The sequence below is a fragment of the Heteronotia binoei genome, chromosome 21 (assembly GCF_032191835.1).
Source record: "Heteronotia binoei isolate CCM8104 ecotype False Entrance Well chromosome 21, APGP_CSIRO_Hbin_v1, whole genome shotgun sequence".
NCBI classification, from domain to species: Eukaryota; Metazoa; Chordata; class Lepidosauria; order Squamata; family Gekkonidae; genus Heteronotia; species Heteronotia binoei.
The window spans coordinates 60,142,463-60,159,592 of record NC_083243.1 but is presented as its reverse complement, the minus strand read 5'-3'; the positions used below and the strand labels follow the sequence as shown (position 1 = coordinate 60,159,592).

Below are 17,130 nucleotides of genomic sequence, written 5' to 3'. Positions count from 1 at the left end.
TGGATGAGGTATTGGTTCAAGAACTCCCGGAATCCCCAGGAGGTGAAAGCGGTCCCATTTTCTGTGACCAGGGTATCGGGGATTCCGTGTGTGCAGAAGACCCTTCGCAAGGCTCTGACTGCTGCTGCTATGGAGGTGGAAGCTACGGAGATCACCTCTAACCACTTGGTGTAGGCATTGACCAGAATGAAGAATATTTGGCCCTGGTATGGCCCTGCAAAATTTAGATGAAGCCAGGACCACGGCCTCCGGTTGGACTCCCAGCAGTGGACGGGGGTGCTGGGCGGATCGGGCCAGGACTCCTGTCATGTTTGGCACCCTCTCACCCACCCCTCTATCTCGTCGTCCATACCTGGCCACCATATGTAACTGCATGCCAGGGCCTTCATCCGCACTATCCCCGGGTGTGTTTCATGTAAAGCTTCTAACACTTGCTTCTGCAGTGGGGGGGGGGACCACCACCCTGCTACCCCAGAGTATGCACCCCTTGTATGTGGACAGCACGTCTCTGTGTGATGCGAATGCCCTGAATTCTGTATGCCCGTAGGCCACCCCCTTCCCACCCAGTACAAAACTCATGCGAGTATATGGTTCCTGCCCGTGGCCCGAGCCACCTCAGCGGCGTGGAGGGGCCGCTCGGGTAGAGACTCCAGAAGCATCACATGGTGGGCAGGGGCGGGATCTGGGTCCGTCGTGGGTAGTGGCAGGCGGCTGAGGGCATCCGCGTCCCCCATAGCTTTGCCTGGGCGGTGAACCAGGGTGTATATGTACGAGTTCAGAAACTGGTTCCATCTCAGGACTCGCTGTGACAAAATTTGTGGGGTCTGGCGGTCTGGGGAGGCCCAGGAACGGCTTATGGTCTGTGGCAATCGTGAAACGCCTACCATACAGGTAATCGTTGAATTTATGCATGCCCGCCATGATTGCCAAGACCTCCTTGTCGATCTGAGTGTAGTTGCGCTCTGCGGGGGTCAGGGTTCTCGAATAGTAGGCCATGGAGACCTCCCTCCCATCTGGGAGTTGGTGCCCCAGAACTGCGCCCACCCCATATGGGGAAGCATCGCAAGCCAAAATCAGTGGTAGGGCTTCGTCAAAGTGGTGGAGCACCGCATTGGAAACAAGGAGGTCTTTGACTGCCTGCAAAGCGGCGGCCTGCTGCTTTCCCCAGACCCACAGGGCGTGTTTATCTAGCAGCCCGTGGAGGGGTTCCATGATGGCTGCTTTGTGGGGCAAGAACGAATGGTAAAAATTTAATAATCCCAAGAAACTTTGTAGTTCTGCCTTGCACGTGGGGGGCGGGGCGTGGACTATCGCCCTGGTCTTGTCCTCTGTCGGGTGGATTCCTGCGGCATCTACCGCAAAGCCCAAGAACTCCACCCTTGGCATCCCTAGTGAGCACTTTTCCCTCTTTACTTTGAGACCTGCCGTCTGGAAGCGGCGGAGTACCTCTCTCAGGCGGCTGCTGAACTCCTCCGCGTCCGGGGTGGCGATCAGAACGTCATCAAAAAACGGTTGCACTCCGAGGATCCCTTTGAGAAGAGAGTCCCATTATGCTCTGGAAGATCCCCAGACCTACACTAACCCCAAATTGCAACTGCTGCACCCTAAAAGCTCCCCTGTGGGTCACAATGGTCTGAGCTTCTGCCGTCTTGGCGTCTACTGGGAGTTGCTGGTACGCTTGGGCCAGGTCCAGTTTCCCGAAAACCTTAGAGCCAGCTAGGGCCGCCAGGACATGGCTGACCACTGGAACGGGGTATGGGTTGTCCTGGAGCGCTTTATTTATAGTGCACTTGTAGTCAGCGCATATTTGCACCTCCCCGTTCAGCTTCACTGGCGTGACTATGGGGGTTTTCCTGGCTGCATAGGACACCAGTTCTAGTACTCCCTGGGCCATGAGTCGGTCCAGCTCCGCTTCTATTTTAGGTTCTAGAACGGAACTCGCCTGGCCTTCAGTCTTATCAGTCTAACGAGGGGATCGAGAGGTAAGATGATGGGCGGCCCCTTGTAACTCCCCAGGGACCCATCAAAAACTTCAGGGAATTCCTAGCACACGTGCTCAAAGTTATTCGTTTGCATCTGCTGCACTCCCACTATTTGAATACCTAGCGGTCGAAACCTGGCCAGCCCCAGTAATGTGGTGAGCTTGCGCTTTACCACTAGAATGTCCAGTGCCCCCCTGAAGTTATTCCTCTCTACCTGTACCATGGCCCAGCCCACAATGTGCATGGGGTTTTTCTGGAAGTCCCGCAGTATAAAATCAGCCAGTCTCAATTGGAGCCGGTAACGGGTGCACAGTTTTCTTAGGGTCTCCTCTGAAATTATGGAGATGGAGGAGCCCGAGTCCAACTCCATTTGGCAAGGAGCGCCCTCGATTAGGACTGACAGTCGGACAGTCAGGGGCGGTGAGGGGCAAGTTCATTATCTGCAGGCTGGTCGATGCTGTTGTGTGAGCCTTGGTCGAGTCGTGGTGAGTGGTCTGGCGACTGCGATTGGTCTTGGCCCGGCAAGCCCACGCTATGTGGCCCACCTTTTCGCAGTTCCTGCAGTCCATTTATTTATTTATTTATTACTTTACATTTATATCCCGCCCTCTCCGCAAGCGGACCCAGGGTGGCTTACAATATCATAAAAACAATCAATTCAATAAAACCATAATTTACTTATCAATTTAAAAACTATTTGCGCTTTCTCAGTCCAATCTGGCGGTATTGGTTTCTGATTATGATTGCCAGCTTCTGTAGGATGTCCGGTGGCAGCCCATTTTCAATCAACCAGAAAAGCCTGTTTAAACAGTTCGGTCTTACAGGCCCTGTGGAACGCCGACAAATCCCGCAGGGCCCTTATAGCTTCTGGGAGGGTGTTCCAAAGTTCTGGTGCTGCCACCGAGAAAGCCCTGGATCTTGTTGTGCATAGTTTGGCTTCTTTTGGGCCAGGGGCAGACAGCAGATTTTTTGTCCCTGATCGCAGTGCTCTCTGGGGGATATATGGGGAAAGGCGGTCCCGTAGATAGGCAGGTCCCTGACCATAAAGGGCTTTAAAGGTTAATACCAACACCTTGAAGCGAACTCGGAACACAACAGGCAACCAGTGCAGCTCTCTCAGCACTGGCTGAATGTGCTCCCGTCGTGGTAGCCCCATTAACAGCCGTGCCGCAGCGTTCTGCACTAGTTGTAGTCTCCGGGTTAGCGTCAGGGGTAGCCCCATGTAGAGAGCATTACAGTGATCTATTCTTGAGGTGACCGTAGCATGGATTACCGTCGCTAGGTCGCTGCGGTCCAGGTAAGGGGCCAGCTGCCGTGCTTGCCGGAGGTGGAAAAGGGCAGATCTAACGGTGGCTGCCACCTGAGCCTCCATTGTAAGGGAGGACTCAAGGAGCACGCCCAAGCTCTTGACCTTGGGGACCGGTATCAGTGGCATGGGGTTTTTCAAGTCAAGGGCCGGCAGCTGGATCTCTCTCCCCGGACCGCCCCGACCCAGGTAGAGAACCTCCGTCTTCGTCGGATTCAATTTCAGCCGACTCAGTCTGAGCCAAGAGGCCACGGCTTGTAATGCCAGGTCTAGATTTTCCAGGGTACAGTCAGACTGGCCACCCATCAATAGGTAGAGCTGGGTGTCATCCGCATATTGATGGCAACCCAGTCCATACCTCCTGACAATCTGGGCAAGGGGGCGCATATAGATATTAAATAGCATCGGGGATAGGACCGCTCCCTGCGGCACCCCGCAACTAAGGGAGTGCCTCTGGGATGCTTCCTCCCCTATCACCACCATGTTGCGATAGGGGCAGTCCCGTCTCGTGGGGGTCGCCACAGCTGGCACACTTGCTGTTGGCCGGTCTCTCTGTTGCTCTTTGCTGTGTGGGTGCTCTCGGCCCCATGCCTTGTTGGCGGCGGAGCTGGTTGGCCTCTTCGTCCTCTGGGTTGCCAGGCGCAATCTCTTCCTGGTGGACTGCTTTTCCTCGCGGGTTGTTGTACGATTTGGTGGTTCTCTCAAATGCGGTTGCTTCGTTGAAAGCTTGTTGCAGGGTGAGCTCCTCCTTTGAAAAGAGCTTTTGTTGCAGCCTTTCGTCTCGGAGGTCCCAGACGAATCGGTCTCGCAGGGCTTCCTCCCGCTTGTCGAAGGCGCAGTTCCCTGCAATCTGGCGGAGAGCGGCCAGGTAGACAGCAGCCGTTTCTCTGGGCCCTTGATCTCTCTTGTGGAAGAGGAATCGGTGGGTGATGATGGAAGGCTGGGGCAAGAAATGCCCAGTGAGGAGTCTGACGATCTCCCCATATGTTCTCTCGGTGAGCTTTGCGGGGGCTGAGAGACCTTTGGCGATCTGGAAGGTGGCCTCCCTGCAGACGCTCAGGAGTACGTCCCTCATGTGGCTGTCGTCGGTAATCATGTTTGCACATAGGTAGCATTCGACCCTCTCCGTGTAGGTCTCCCACCTCTCTGGGTTGGCGGGGTCGAACTCAGCAAGGTGGCCCATCGTTACACTCAGGTTTGCCATGGCGGCGGCGGGAGCTTCTGTCCCTTGCGGCTCCGTGCCTTCCTTATCTCCAGCCAGGTCAGCGACTTCCCGCTTGGGGAGTCACCTAGCTAGATCCCACCTTCGTCGCCAGTTTAATGTACTCGATGACAAGACGTGTTGAAGGCAACATACTTTTATTAGATGGTACATTACAAGAGGGAGAATGGCGGGCCGGGTCCGATTATATACATGCCCTGGAACAACCCTTCGTGAGGCCAGGTCCAATCCTGGTCAGTTACACTTCCCACCACAGATCTTGATTGGCGGTGCGTATTAGCGAGCTACATCTGGGGACCAGTGGGGTTCCACTGGTCGCTTCTGTAGCGTGCGCTGTGCTGTACATAGAGATTAGAATGCAGGACATAACAGTTTAATTCTAGGTATAAGCTTTTGTGTGTCTCCACACTTCTTCAGATACAGAGAGAGAGAGAGAGAGAGAATGGAGTCCTTTGTTTAAGACCATTAGCTCTTGTGTGCCTCTACATTTCTTCAGATACAGAGAGAGAGAGAGGAGTTCTGTGTTTAGGACCAACAATATTTGGTTTTGTGTGGCTAAACACTTATTCAGAGAAAGAGAGAGAGAGAAATGGAGTCCAGTGTTTAAGACTAATACAATTTTCTTTTGAGTATAAGCTTTTGTGTACCTGCACAGACAGAGGAAGAGATGGGAAGGAAAGCCAGAGAGAGAGAGAGAGAGAGAGAGAGAGACAGACCCCCTCTCCATTTCTTACAGATGGGAGGTGGGGAAAGAAGCCTAATAGCACAGCTTGCATTCTTTATTAGTGGAAGGGAACAACAGCAGCACCTTAACGACTAATAAAATTTGTGGCAAGGCATAAGCTTTCATGAGTCACTGCTCACTTCTTCAGATACCGCTAGAATGTGCGTCCATCTGTCCTTATATCTTTGAGAGTGAAGAGATTTTAGATGCCACATAACATTAGCAGGCATTTTTAATGAGAGAAGAAACCAAGAGCCTCAGGCTGTTGTTCCATAATGTGGGATCCACCACAGAGAATGTGTGTTGGCTGCTGTCAGTTTTACCTGTTTGCAGACTGTCACCTTCAGGAGGATTAGCTGACATGAGTTCAGTTGTCATGGCAAGACATAGCAGGAGAGGCAGTTCTGCAGGTATGTGGCTTCAGTGCCATTAAGGGTTTTGTAGGTGATAGAACCTTGAATGGGGCCTGGGAACTGGTGGGTAACCAATGGAGGGTTTGCAGAATGAGAGTGATATGCAAATTCTGCTTGTACTTAGGGAAGGGGCCATGGCTCAGTGGCAGAACATCTGCATTTGGCATGCAGAAGGTACCAGGTTTAATCCTTGGTGTTTCCAGTTAAAGGATCAGCCAGTAGGTAAACTGCTGCCAGTCTGAGTAGACAATACTGACCTTGATGGACCAAGAGTCTGATTCAGGTTAGGGTAGCAGCACCAACCAATCAATGATACAACATTGAGCCAAGTGTGCAAACCACACATTTTTGCACGTGTGTCCTCACCTCACCACAGGTGATACAGAGGGTCTCTGTTTGAAAACGTTCTCTGTAACTGACTGATCTATGAAATACCTGCATAAGGCATCTAATAGTACCTGGTCATTAGGGAGGGGAAAGTGGGGTAGGAGTGGCTGAGGGGGGGATTTCATGTCAGCATTCCTGGAGACTCACGTGGCAGCAGCCTTCTCTGCAGCCCAACAGGACTGATCTATTATGCCTCTGTTACCGCCTTCAGGGGTGAGAACTTTGGCGACTGTTTGGGATTTTGGCCAGGGAGGGAGACCTGGATTGTCAGTTACTGCAGCACTCAACCGGAGCCTCTTTCTAGGACCCGTATTTATCCTCACAACGGGCCTTGTTCCTAGTGTCACTATAAATCTCTTGCACAACATAAATTACTGTTACTTTCACAAGTTGAAACTTTGCATTTGAGATTATATATATATTTTTAAAAATCTTATAAATGTTGTTTGTCTGTATTGTTGTTCTTAGTAACGGAAAGCATTTGCCATTCTTGGTTTTTCTTAGATCTTTAGTTATTAATTATTTGAGTTGTTTTTCAGTCTGAACAAAATATTTGTACACTGACAGCAAAATACAGTAATGATGTGGAAAATAAAAAGACATGAGGGAATATACCTTTAATTTTTGAATGGTTTATTTAAATTATGTTTTCTGATCTATTGTTTTAACAAAGTATTTGAAATAAAATAATAAAAACTGTTTATTCCTTTATTAAGACATTGCTAAGTTATCAGTATAACTTTGAATGTTTTTATGTAATCAATTGAGTTAGGTTATAGTTCAGTCTAAATAATTAAATTGGATTCCTTCGTATATATGAGCAAAATTGGGATTTGTGAGTATTTCAGAATTATAGTCCAAATATATAAACAAGCAAATACATAAATAAACAAGAGAATGAAAATGAAGACTTTTGTATCACTTTAAAGTGTATTCTAATACCTTTTAACAAATTTATTCACAATCTGTTATGGAATAGTTGGGGAGGTTTGTTTGTTTTCTTGAAGGGTTTTTTAAATCAGTGAAGTCTATATGATAAAACCAGATATTTGAGAGTGTTGTATATATTCTGAAAAGTTATATCTGTGTCTGTAAATGGGTATTAAGTAAAATGGAACAAAACTGTGTTTCTAGCAAGGAAGTTTTGAGAAAATGGCTTGGAGTGGGGACTGCCTGAAACAGCCCAAGCTTATTTATAAAACTAGGAAGGATTTGTGTTCAAATTATAATAAAGTTCTGTATTTGGGGATCTCATTCCCAAACCCAGCTTCATATCGGAGATCATCATTCATTGTCAGGTCTGATTTAGTCACATTGGAGATGCAGTGTTCAGTGGTCCTTGTACAAACAAAGTTGAGCTTGGAACATTCCTTATACATGTATGTTCCAATCCAAAGAGAATTATTTATTTATTTAATGCATTTGTGTGCTGTCCTTTCCACCCAAATAGTTTGGGTGGTGGCAATCAAAAAGTTTAAGCATTTCTCTGTTAGTTTCTGCAGAAAAAAAAATCTGTTACTGTCCCCCACAACAGTTTGGTGGGTGAGATTTAGATCTGGAAAATGTTGCAAGAGAAGAAGGTTAAACATTTTTATTCCTGTTGTCATCCTACCCCAGTACTGTTTTTCTTATAAAAATTGGAGTCTCTATAGAATAAAATAGAATAAAAAAGGAGATTCTGTCATGAGTCAATTGTATAACTTCTCAGTCCTACTTAAATCACTGTGATTTATGTTATATGCACAATTGGAGAAATTGTGAAAAAGAATGGCTCCTAAAAATGTTCTGATCAGAGACTAAAACCATGGTGATTTATAATGATTTTATAAGTGTTTTCTTCTTTTTCTTGGCTGTCCCTAGTTTTTTGAAAAACCTGGTAGAGCAGTGTGCTTTGGGACTGGAGCCTGTATTGAATATCTCAGTTATTCAAACAAGATAGAAAGTGGGAGAAATATGGAGACTTTTCTGTTTCCCTTTTCATTTAGACATATGTTGGCTTTGGATTGGTTTCCAGTTCATAAGTATGCTTGGCTTAAGGCCCTGTGTCAAGTCTGAACCAGCCTGATTGCTTTCTTCAGCCAATACCTACTTGACCATTTCCCCTACCCTTGACTCCCATCTTCCCTTGTCTGCTTTTTGCCGTCTCCTAGGGACTGCTACTGACCTACCAGCCTATGACTACTTGACAGTGGTATTTGCCTCTCCCAGAAAGTCATGCCTGATGGACCCTTCCAACATGGGCCAGCTGCCAGCCTCAGTCTCCCAGTATAGGTAGGAATTGATGTTGTCCATGTTATGACAGTCTAAGAACAGGTGGTGATTAGAAACTGGATAGATGGCTACAGATACATGTGGGCTACGCATCCTAGGATAGCTTCAGAATTGCAGGTTAACAGGCAGGAAAACATAGCAGGAGGGTATTTTCCTGTTGCAGAATCTTATAAAATTTTGCAGATATTTTGGAATGGTGTCTAGTAAGTATGCGGTAACTTCAGAAGGAAAGTTATAGTTTAGGGTGAGAAGGATTTATCATAATGGTTTAAGTTTTTGAGGTAGGATTCTTCTTGTTCTGGATTATGAGTTGGATCCCACCAACGTTTCTGCTGATAGAATTTTTGCCAGTTCCTCCTTCCCATAGAAGACCCCTCTCATGCTGTTCCTGGTGAGGTTCCCTTTCTGGAGCAAAATTTTAAGGGGCACTTTCAGCTATAACTGGACTAGGGAGGCAAGAACTCACACTTAGCAGACAGAAGTTGTTCCATCAGCAGAAACTACTTGTGTATTGGTTGTTTTGATTGCTGGTTTTTTATGTCTATTAGTTGACCTTGAAGCATAGTTCATGCCCTCCCTGACCTGGTGCCTAAATTCTGATTGGCTGTTCTTTAGAACCAGCAAATCGGGACATGAGGCATTTTTCTCAGGAAATGCAAATGAAGGATCCTGGCGAGACCAATAGGGTAGATTGCTGCCCACATAAGGGGGCATGTTTAACTCAGGCAAAATGTATAAAAGGGGTTGCCCATTTGTGTTCAGTTCAGTTCTTGTTAAACAGTTCAGTTCTTCAATAAACATTCCTGCTTACCTCAAGCTGGCTGAACTGACTATATAATACTACTCTGACAGATAGCAGGTCTTTCAAGGTTTCAGAAAAAGATATTTTCTTTTCCTAGTACTTTTTATGGAAGATACATACAATTCAACTCTTACAAGTTATTTTAATGTGGAGTCAAAAAAAGATGAAGTTCTTTAGTTTTGCTGTAGGGGCTTGAAATACTGAATTACAGAGGAATAATGTTGAACATTTATAACTTAGCATTTAAATATGCATAACTTTTTTTCTTCTGACTTAGTTGTTTTCCTTTAAGCATGTCTGTTTCTTTCGACATAAATTTTCCTGAATGAACAACTGTCCATGGTTCCTTAGTTTGTCTTTTGGTGCAATATTGAGACTTACATTTATTTTATGAAGGTTTTGAGGCTTTTATTTATTTTGCCTATGAGAAGAACTAGAAAAGTTTATTTTTATGTGAGCTTTTGCTTATACTGTTGTGAAATCTGATTTCTGGATGAAACTGTTGGATGAAGCTTTTCATGCTTTAACTGGTTCAAAAGATTTGCAACAAGACCTTATAGGACTATCTAGAGCCTGAATTTGCTTATTTTCTCTGTCAGTTGATCCCAGTTTTTTAAAAACAAAACAAAACACTGTTTTCTTATCATTCTTGGATACTTTCTGAAGAAATCATTCCTTGTCCTCGTTATATTCCAGATGATGAACATTTTTCTTTCTTGAACCACAGTTTTTACCATGTATATTGTAAATCGCTGGAGATTATTCCAATAATTTCAATACCCTGAAAGAAAGTGAACATTATAATTTGTTGGAGGAAAAAGGGAATTAGAATTTATTTTCAACACTAAAGGTTATTTGTAAAGAACCTATGGCTCTTTCTGCTGACTGTGCAAAAATTGCCTATTTACTTTTCAAAGCAAACTTTTAAAGACCAGAAATCATAATTTGTAAAGACCAGAAATCATAGAGCCTGCCTCGGCAGGGAGGGCGGGATATAAATCAAATAAATAATAAATAATAAAAATTAAGCGTTTTAGTAAGAGTGGTGACAAGTTCTGTTTTTGCCTTATACTGTTTTAGAAGACATATTTTGCAGAGAAAATTGATTTATTAAGTAACAGTTTATGCTTAGTGATTCTTATATTCTCCAAGTCTCCTTAAAAATAAAAGTAATCCCATTTATAATTTAGGCAAAATCAAGGCAGCTTTTTGACAGATCTAATTATTCTTCTGATGTTGACTGAGTTATGTATTATTACATTTTTAAAGAAGGGTCTTACATTCACTGCATCATATTCAACTGGAGATTCCTAAGTCTCATTTGTTTGATGAGTAGCAAAGCTTGTATGTTACACCAGGGATGTTTAAAATGGTACAAGGAGTATCTTGAGATTCAAAGGAGTTGATGGTGAACTGCTCTGTCAGCATCAGGTAAACCTGGAAAAGAAAACCATTTATATTTACATGTTTGTACCATCTTTTTTTTTAAAAGTTGCTAATACCGGCTCTACAATAAATACCTGAAAGATATTAAAGATACTATATTAAAAACCCATAAAACCCTGTGATTCTATTATTCTTTTGAAGCCAAGATTTGCCTTAGTCATAAGTTAGATAATGCATATTTATTTGACATAATTCTGTATTCATCAATATATCTAATTGTCAGTGTTCCCAAATCTGTGGCTACTTAAAGCCAGAGACTGGGGCCGTGTACAGACAAGACAGATTTTTTCCACAAACCTGAAAAATGCTCTAGGTTTTCAGAAAAATCTGAAATCTAAAAAAAGAGTGGGTGTTAAAATCCCTCCATAATTGAAATAGTACCTGTAACTTTAAGAAACTAATGTCTTCAGTGGCTGTTGTTCGGTAACTACCCTAGTATTTCCCATTTTCAAGCCAAAAGCCCATTTCAGAGCTGTTTTGGTCTTTAAGGAAGGACTTGTTGGGGTCAGACTGGGCAGCAAAGAGTGGGCTACTTGTGTGGTTTCCATACAGGAAAGGACTTGCTTAGTTCTCTAGGAACTAAATATATTTTTTGTTCAGTCACACAGTCCAGTCTGACTCTTTGTGACCCCTTGGACCAAGTCATGCCAGGCCCTCCTGTCTTCCACCATCCTCTGAAGTCCACTTAAAATCATGTTAGTTACATCAGTAACACTGTTCAGCCATCTCATCTTTTACTGTCCCCTTCTTCTTTTGTCTTCTATCTTTCCCAGCATTAGGATCTTCTCTAGTGAGTGCTCCCTTCTCATTTGGTGGCCAAAGTATTTGAGCCAGGAGCACCCCAAGTTATGAACCTGTTCCTTCAAGGGCAGTGACCTATCCAGAACAGATGGCTCCTTTAATCCTGGGTCAAACCATCTGCTTACAAGTAACACTTCTGTCTTGTTGAAATGGATGTTCAGTTTATTAGCCTGCATCCACCTGAAAACTCTCCAGGCATTGGTTCAGGACTTCTGCAGTCTCCCTGAGATCTGCCAGAAGTACAAGATAGAAGTGAGTGTAATCTGCATATTGGTGAGTGACAGACAGCCCAATCCAAATCTCTGCATGATCCTACCCAGCTTTGTGGCACCCTACAAACAAGAGGTCAAGAAACAGCCCTATAAGCAGGCCTTATACAAGCCTGGAAACAATGCACTCCATCAAGAAAACCCTGGAGTTGTCCAGCCACTGTGCACTCAGTCACCTTGTTCAAGAATGGAATATTTGAGACTGGTCCATAATTACTCAAATCTCCTGTATCCAGGGTAGGTTTCTTTAGTATTGTTAGCAGTTCAGTGTGATTCAAGGCTGGGTGACCACCCCTATTTTCAAGGAGGCATCTACTGCCTCTTGGACTCAGCCAGTTCCCTCCCCAGCAGATTTAAGCATCCAGAAAGGACAAAGGCCATACAAGAAGGCCGTTGGCCTCGCATTTCTAGGAATCCCCTCCACGTGCTTAGACTTAATAAACTGAAAAAAATCCTGAACAACTGGACAAGTTGGAAGGAACCCTGGCAGCCTCTGACCTTATCGCTCCTAATGTGGAGTCCAAGTTGGTCCCAAGTGCATGAGATTTTATCTGTGAGGCATTGAACAAAATGTCACACTGGTTTTCTGAGCAGTTTACCTCTTCCTGCAGACCAGATCCCAGCAGCCTCTGACTACATGAAAACAGCTCTGCTCACCTACACTGCAGATTCTTGCCTTCTCCCAGGCAGGGGACTTGACACGATCCCACTGGGGACTGCTCTGCACGCCTGAACTCCAGTGGCAAATTCACCACTGAAGTTCAGCCAACACCCCCCCCCCCCTGCAAATAGCATTTAATAGTATTTGCCATTTTTTTTAAAAGCAAAGTATGCAATTGACTGGTCAAATAGTGGCCAGTTGTCAACTAACAGTAAGTTATTTAAAGCATTGATTTATATGATTGACTGTGGTCCAGTAACAGGCAGTCTGCTGACCTAACAATTAATCATGGATTAATTGAAATGTGTCCTAATCTTGTTCTTGGTGGTGAATTATTTCAGGACACCTTGCTTATGCTAGCTAGTAAGAATGCTTTAAACTGCATGATTCTAGTGGGTACTTGTATAGGGTGTAATCTCACTGCGTGCATTTGGGAATTTGTCAAGTGTTCAAGGGTTTTACTCTCTGCTTTTTACTGCCTTTAACCTGCCTTTTTACTTCATGGGAATGAAACACTTAAGGTCATTTAGAAATATAATTGGTTACCGGGACTATTTCTTAATCATTGCCACCTATTTTTAATTATGTAAGGGAGATTGGCAGGACGCTGAGCTGCGAGAATTACATTTTTAGGAATGTGGACAAATTCTTCTAAGCTTTTCTACAAAGACATGCAACTAAGCAATCCAGACAGTCTTTAGTGTAAAGCATGAGTTCAACTTCATTTCCTTGGCGGGGGGGGGGGGGGGGGGGGGGATCTGTTAAAATTAAATACTATTTCAGATAGTTAAAAAAGGGTATTAATTTGGTAAATTGGTTTTCTTGCCTGTTAATATACATACTCATATACAGTACTTTGTTTTATGGCATCATCATTGTTATTATTATTGTTTGCTAATATCATTTTGCCTTCGTGTGGATTAGGTGGGACAACCCACAGGGTTTTCAGAATTATAGTTCCGAAGGCTGTTATTTATCTAATGATTTCAGCAATGGTAGTAGACCATATTGGGTTGGATCCAAAGAATGGCTGGTGGAATGTGCTCCCAAATGGATTTTTCAAGCTTCTACTTTCCCACTGTAGTCTTGCTGCACTGACATAAAAGTAATTCCTTGGTGATAGAATATAATCAAAATTTACCCAAATAGGGATGATAAAACCACTCTTACTGAAACTACTTTTATCTCAGCAATTAATGTAGTAGAACAAAGATATACAGTTTTTATTGCTTTGGAATTTTATTCTTTCAGAGAGTTAAAATAAAAGAGAAAGCCAAACCAAATTTTTAGAAAGGACTGTTATTTTCCCTCAAGCATCTTGGGCTTGACAAGTTTATTTATGTAAGGTTGTAAGCTCCTATACTTTATTTATCCATTCTCAATATAATGGAGTTTTGGTCACCTGCATCTTGCTGCTCAGGAAATCTTGGCTGCAATTAGTAAACCAATGACAAGAGTTTTATGATGACTTAAAGGAACAACTTGTTTAATGAAGTACATTAGGCCAAGTTAGGATCTTTTCTTGTTTGCAATTAAGGTTTTGTTACATTTATGTAAATTATGATAAAATTTTGTGTCATGGGTATGGGAAAAAGACCCAAGTTGCCCATGCTTTCCCAAACATTTCAAACTATGTGTTAGGTTTGTCTATCCTATTCAGTCTACCATGGGTTACTGAGCAGAATTGCCCAGATCTTGCAGCTGAGAGTCTGGAATATCTAATTGTTGGAACTCTCTGGGGCAAGTGATGCTCTGTATTCTTGGTGCTTGGGAGAGGCAACAGGGTGAGGGCTTCTGGTGTCTTGGCCCCACTAATGGACCTCAGTTCCCCTGGCACCTGGTTTGTTTGGCCATTGTGTGATACAGAGTGTTGAACTGGATGGTCCATTGGCCTGATCCAACATGGCTTCTCTTATGTTCTTATGTACTTGGTGGCAGAGTAACACTGCCAAGAGCTGCTGAGATATTAACAATTACTTCCTAGGCCAGTATGGAACTGGTGATTCTGTGGCTTCACAGGTTTGTCCCAGGGGCTTCTGGTGTCTTGGCCCCACTGATAGACCTCCTGATGGCACCTGATTTTTTTGGCCACTGTATGACACAGAGTGTTGGATTGGATGGCCCACTGGCCTGATCCAACATGGCTTCTCTTATGTTCTTATGTATTTGGTGGCAGGGTAACACTGACAAGAGCTGCTGAGAGATTAACAATTGCTTCCTAGGCCAGTATGGAACTGATGATTCTGTGGCTTCACAGGTTTGTCCCAGAAAGCTGCAAAAGGAAAGGTGCCATAATATTCTTACCAAGGCTAGAACCCGGGAAGCCTGAAAGATCCAAATCCAAATGTATTAGCCAAACAGTGTGCAGTGGTCTACTTTAAGGAGGAAGCTGGCCATGGAGGTGGAAGCTGGCAAGACACCTGCCAGGATTTGACAGTGAAAGCCTGTGTGAACCTTTTAAGGCAGGGATGTCGAACTCTTTTGTTATGAGGGCTGGATCTGACAGAAATGAGACTTTGTCAGGCCAGGCCATGTGTGCTGTAAAAATGTAATGCCAGGTAGTGGAGATATAAACTTTATAAAGGATACAGACAGACACAAAGATATTTTAGAAATTAAAATACAAACATGCTTTAAACTCATGCAATATTTTATTTAACAATCTTTGATAACTGACACCTCCCAAACCTCCCCCCCCCTCTTAAAAGATGCCTGCCTAAAATGAAAAGATGGGGGAATAGTGGGATCTGGCAATGCAATTTTTAAAATAAAACATCAAGAAAAAGCACAAAGATGATAGCAGAAAGTAAAAATATAAGATGCTCTGAGCCTAGGAAACCATGAAATGGCTGGCATTGCACGCTTCTTCCGCCATCCCAGGTCTACTCCTCTCCAATGTAATGTTCCCGTTTGGCTGTGGGTTCCTAGGTTAGTGTACTCATTCAGGCACTTGTTGTCAGGTCCATTCAGCAGATACAAGGTAGCTCAAAACATCAGTTGGCATACAAGCACTGGAAACTGAGACTACTTGAGCTCCACTCCATTAAAATACATTGCAGCACAGAGTTGCAAAGAAAATTCAAAATGGCTTTTCCATTAAAGCCCCTGGACTATTCTGGGACTGGAGTGACAGCCCCCAGAGTGGAATAATGGTTCCTGGCAGTACCAGAAGCATTCTGGGAATGGAATGCGGGCCCGCAGAATGGAATTCCATTCCCAAAGTTGAATTCCATTCCCGGAACACTGTTGCTACACTGAGGGACTGTCATTCTACTTTGCATCTTGTCATTCCAGTCCCAGAACAAAGATTCTGTTCCTAGGGACCATCATTCCACTTTGGGGGTTGTCATTCCAGATCAGAGCACTGTTTCTATTGCTAGAAACTAGGCTTCGCAATCCCCAGGTCCCAGCAGGGGATTTCCCAGCATTACAGGCTCCACCCTGCCCCCAGCCAGCTGGCCGGGGGGGGGGGGGAAGCCCCACCCCAGCATCCAGGATGTTCATTTAGAAGCCTGCAAAACTCCTTGTTTTAAAATGTGTGTGTGCCTTTAAATTTGAACAAGAAGTAAAAGCTTCATGGGGAAGGGCCAGCAGCAAAGCCCCGTGAGAGTATAGTTCCTCAGCTTGTTTTGCTTTTGTTTCAGAGCAACTAAGTGTGTGTAAGAGAGAGAGAGAGAGAGAAAGAAAGAGAGTGAGCACAGCCCCTGTACTTTTCAGACATCTTTATGGAGGAACCAGAGCAAGTATGGTGTGAATGAGTGAGAGAGAGAGAGAGCGAGAGTGAGCAGAAAGAAAAAAAAAGAAAGCAGAGCCCCTGTACTTTTTAGACATCTTTTTGAAGGAACCAGGGCCAGTAAGGGGTGTTTGTGTGTGTGTGAGTGTGTGTGTGTGTGAGAGAGAGAGCAAACCAGAGCACAGTCTCTGTGCTTGTTTTGCTTTGGTTTCAGAGTCTTTGTATAGGAACCTGTGTATGGGGTGGAGGAATACTCCACCTCTTTATTTGCCGGTGTTAGTCTGAAGAACAGCATTTCCTGTGAGTAAAGCCTCAGTGAGATCATAAAAACGTGTGCTTGCAAACTCTGTGCATTTTGGCTGCTTTGTGAGTGTGTGTTCACTTTCATTTACTAGAATTGCGGCTATTGTGTGGGGAGTAGATGATGACTATTCAGGGGAACTGCACTGCTGTATTTTTATATATGTATTTTAGGGAATGGGAAAGTCTCCTGGCTCCACCCCCAAAGTCCCCAGATATTTTCTTAATTAGACTTGTCAGCCCTGCTAGAAACAGTCCGAGAGTAGTTGATTTGGGCCCAGAGATCTTAATGGAAAATCCATTCCACATTTTCTTTGCAACTCTGGAAGACCAGAAGAGCTTTCTGCCAAAGCTGGCAAAGACACAAGGCTGAGGGAGCTGTGAACTTAAGCAGCCTGGAGCTTCAGGGTGAGGACAGGTGGTGGATGAGAAGGAGGGAGGAGAAAAGAGCCATGGGCCAATTTAAAGCCCTGGGAAGGCTGGTTCCAGCCTACAGGCCATAAGTTTGACACCCCTGTTTTAAGGGATGGTGAAGGTTACCTCCAAAAGAGAAAGGTGTGGGGTACAACCAGTTCTTCTTGAGGGAAAGAGTTATGTGAGGAGTTCCTTTTCTACAGCTTGCACTCCACTGAAAAATAGGTCTTATGCAGGGGGAACCATGAAGACTCCTGTGAAGGCTAATTAATTGTATAAGAAACAAAGAGGGGGAAAACTTAACCCAAAAATATTGAAATCAAGAACCAAAAAGGTTAGTACAAACCAAATTTAGGGCATTTTGTTAAAAACAGTATAATTTCAATATTACCAAAAATA

General features: G+C 44.3%; 1 protein-coding gene across 11 annotated transcripts in view; it reads left to right on the top strand.

The window, feature by feature from the left end:
- Window positions 1–17,130, top strand: part of NPAS3 (neuronal PAS domain protein 3) — a 1,210,843-nt gene that overhangs the window by 268,589 nt on the left and 925,124 nt on the right. For 3 of the 11 annotated variants that reach the window (XM_060261389.1, XM_060261387.1, XM_060261395.1), the window contains one exon: window positions 8,185–8,305. The exons of the other annotated variants lie outside the window; for them this stretch is intronic. In XM_060261389.1, the coding sequence (XP_060117372.1) occupies window positions 8,185–8,305 (121 nt within the window). The remainder of the gene's footprint in view (window positions 1–8,184; window positions 8,306–17,130) is intronic. 11 annotated transcript variants of the gene reach the window in all.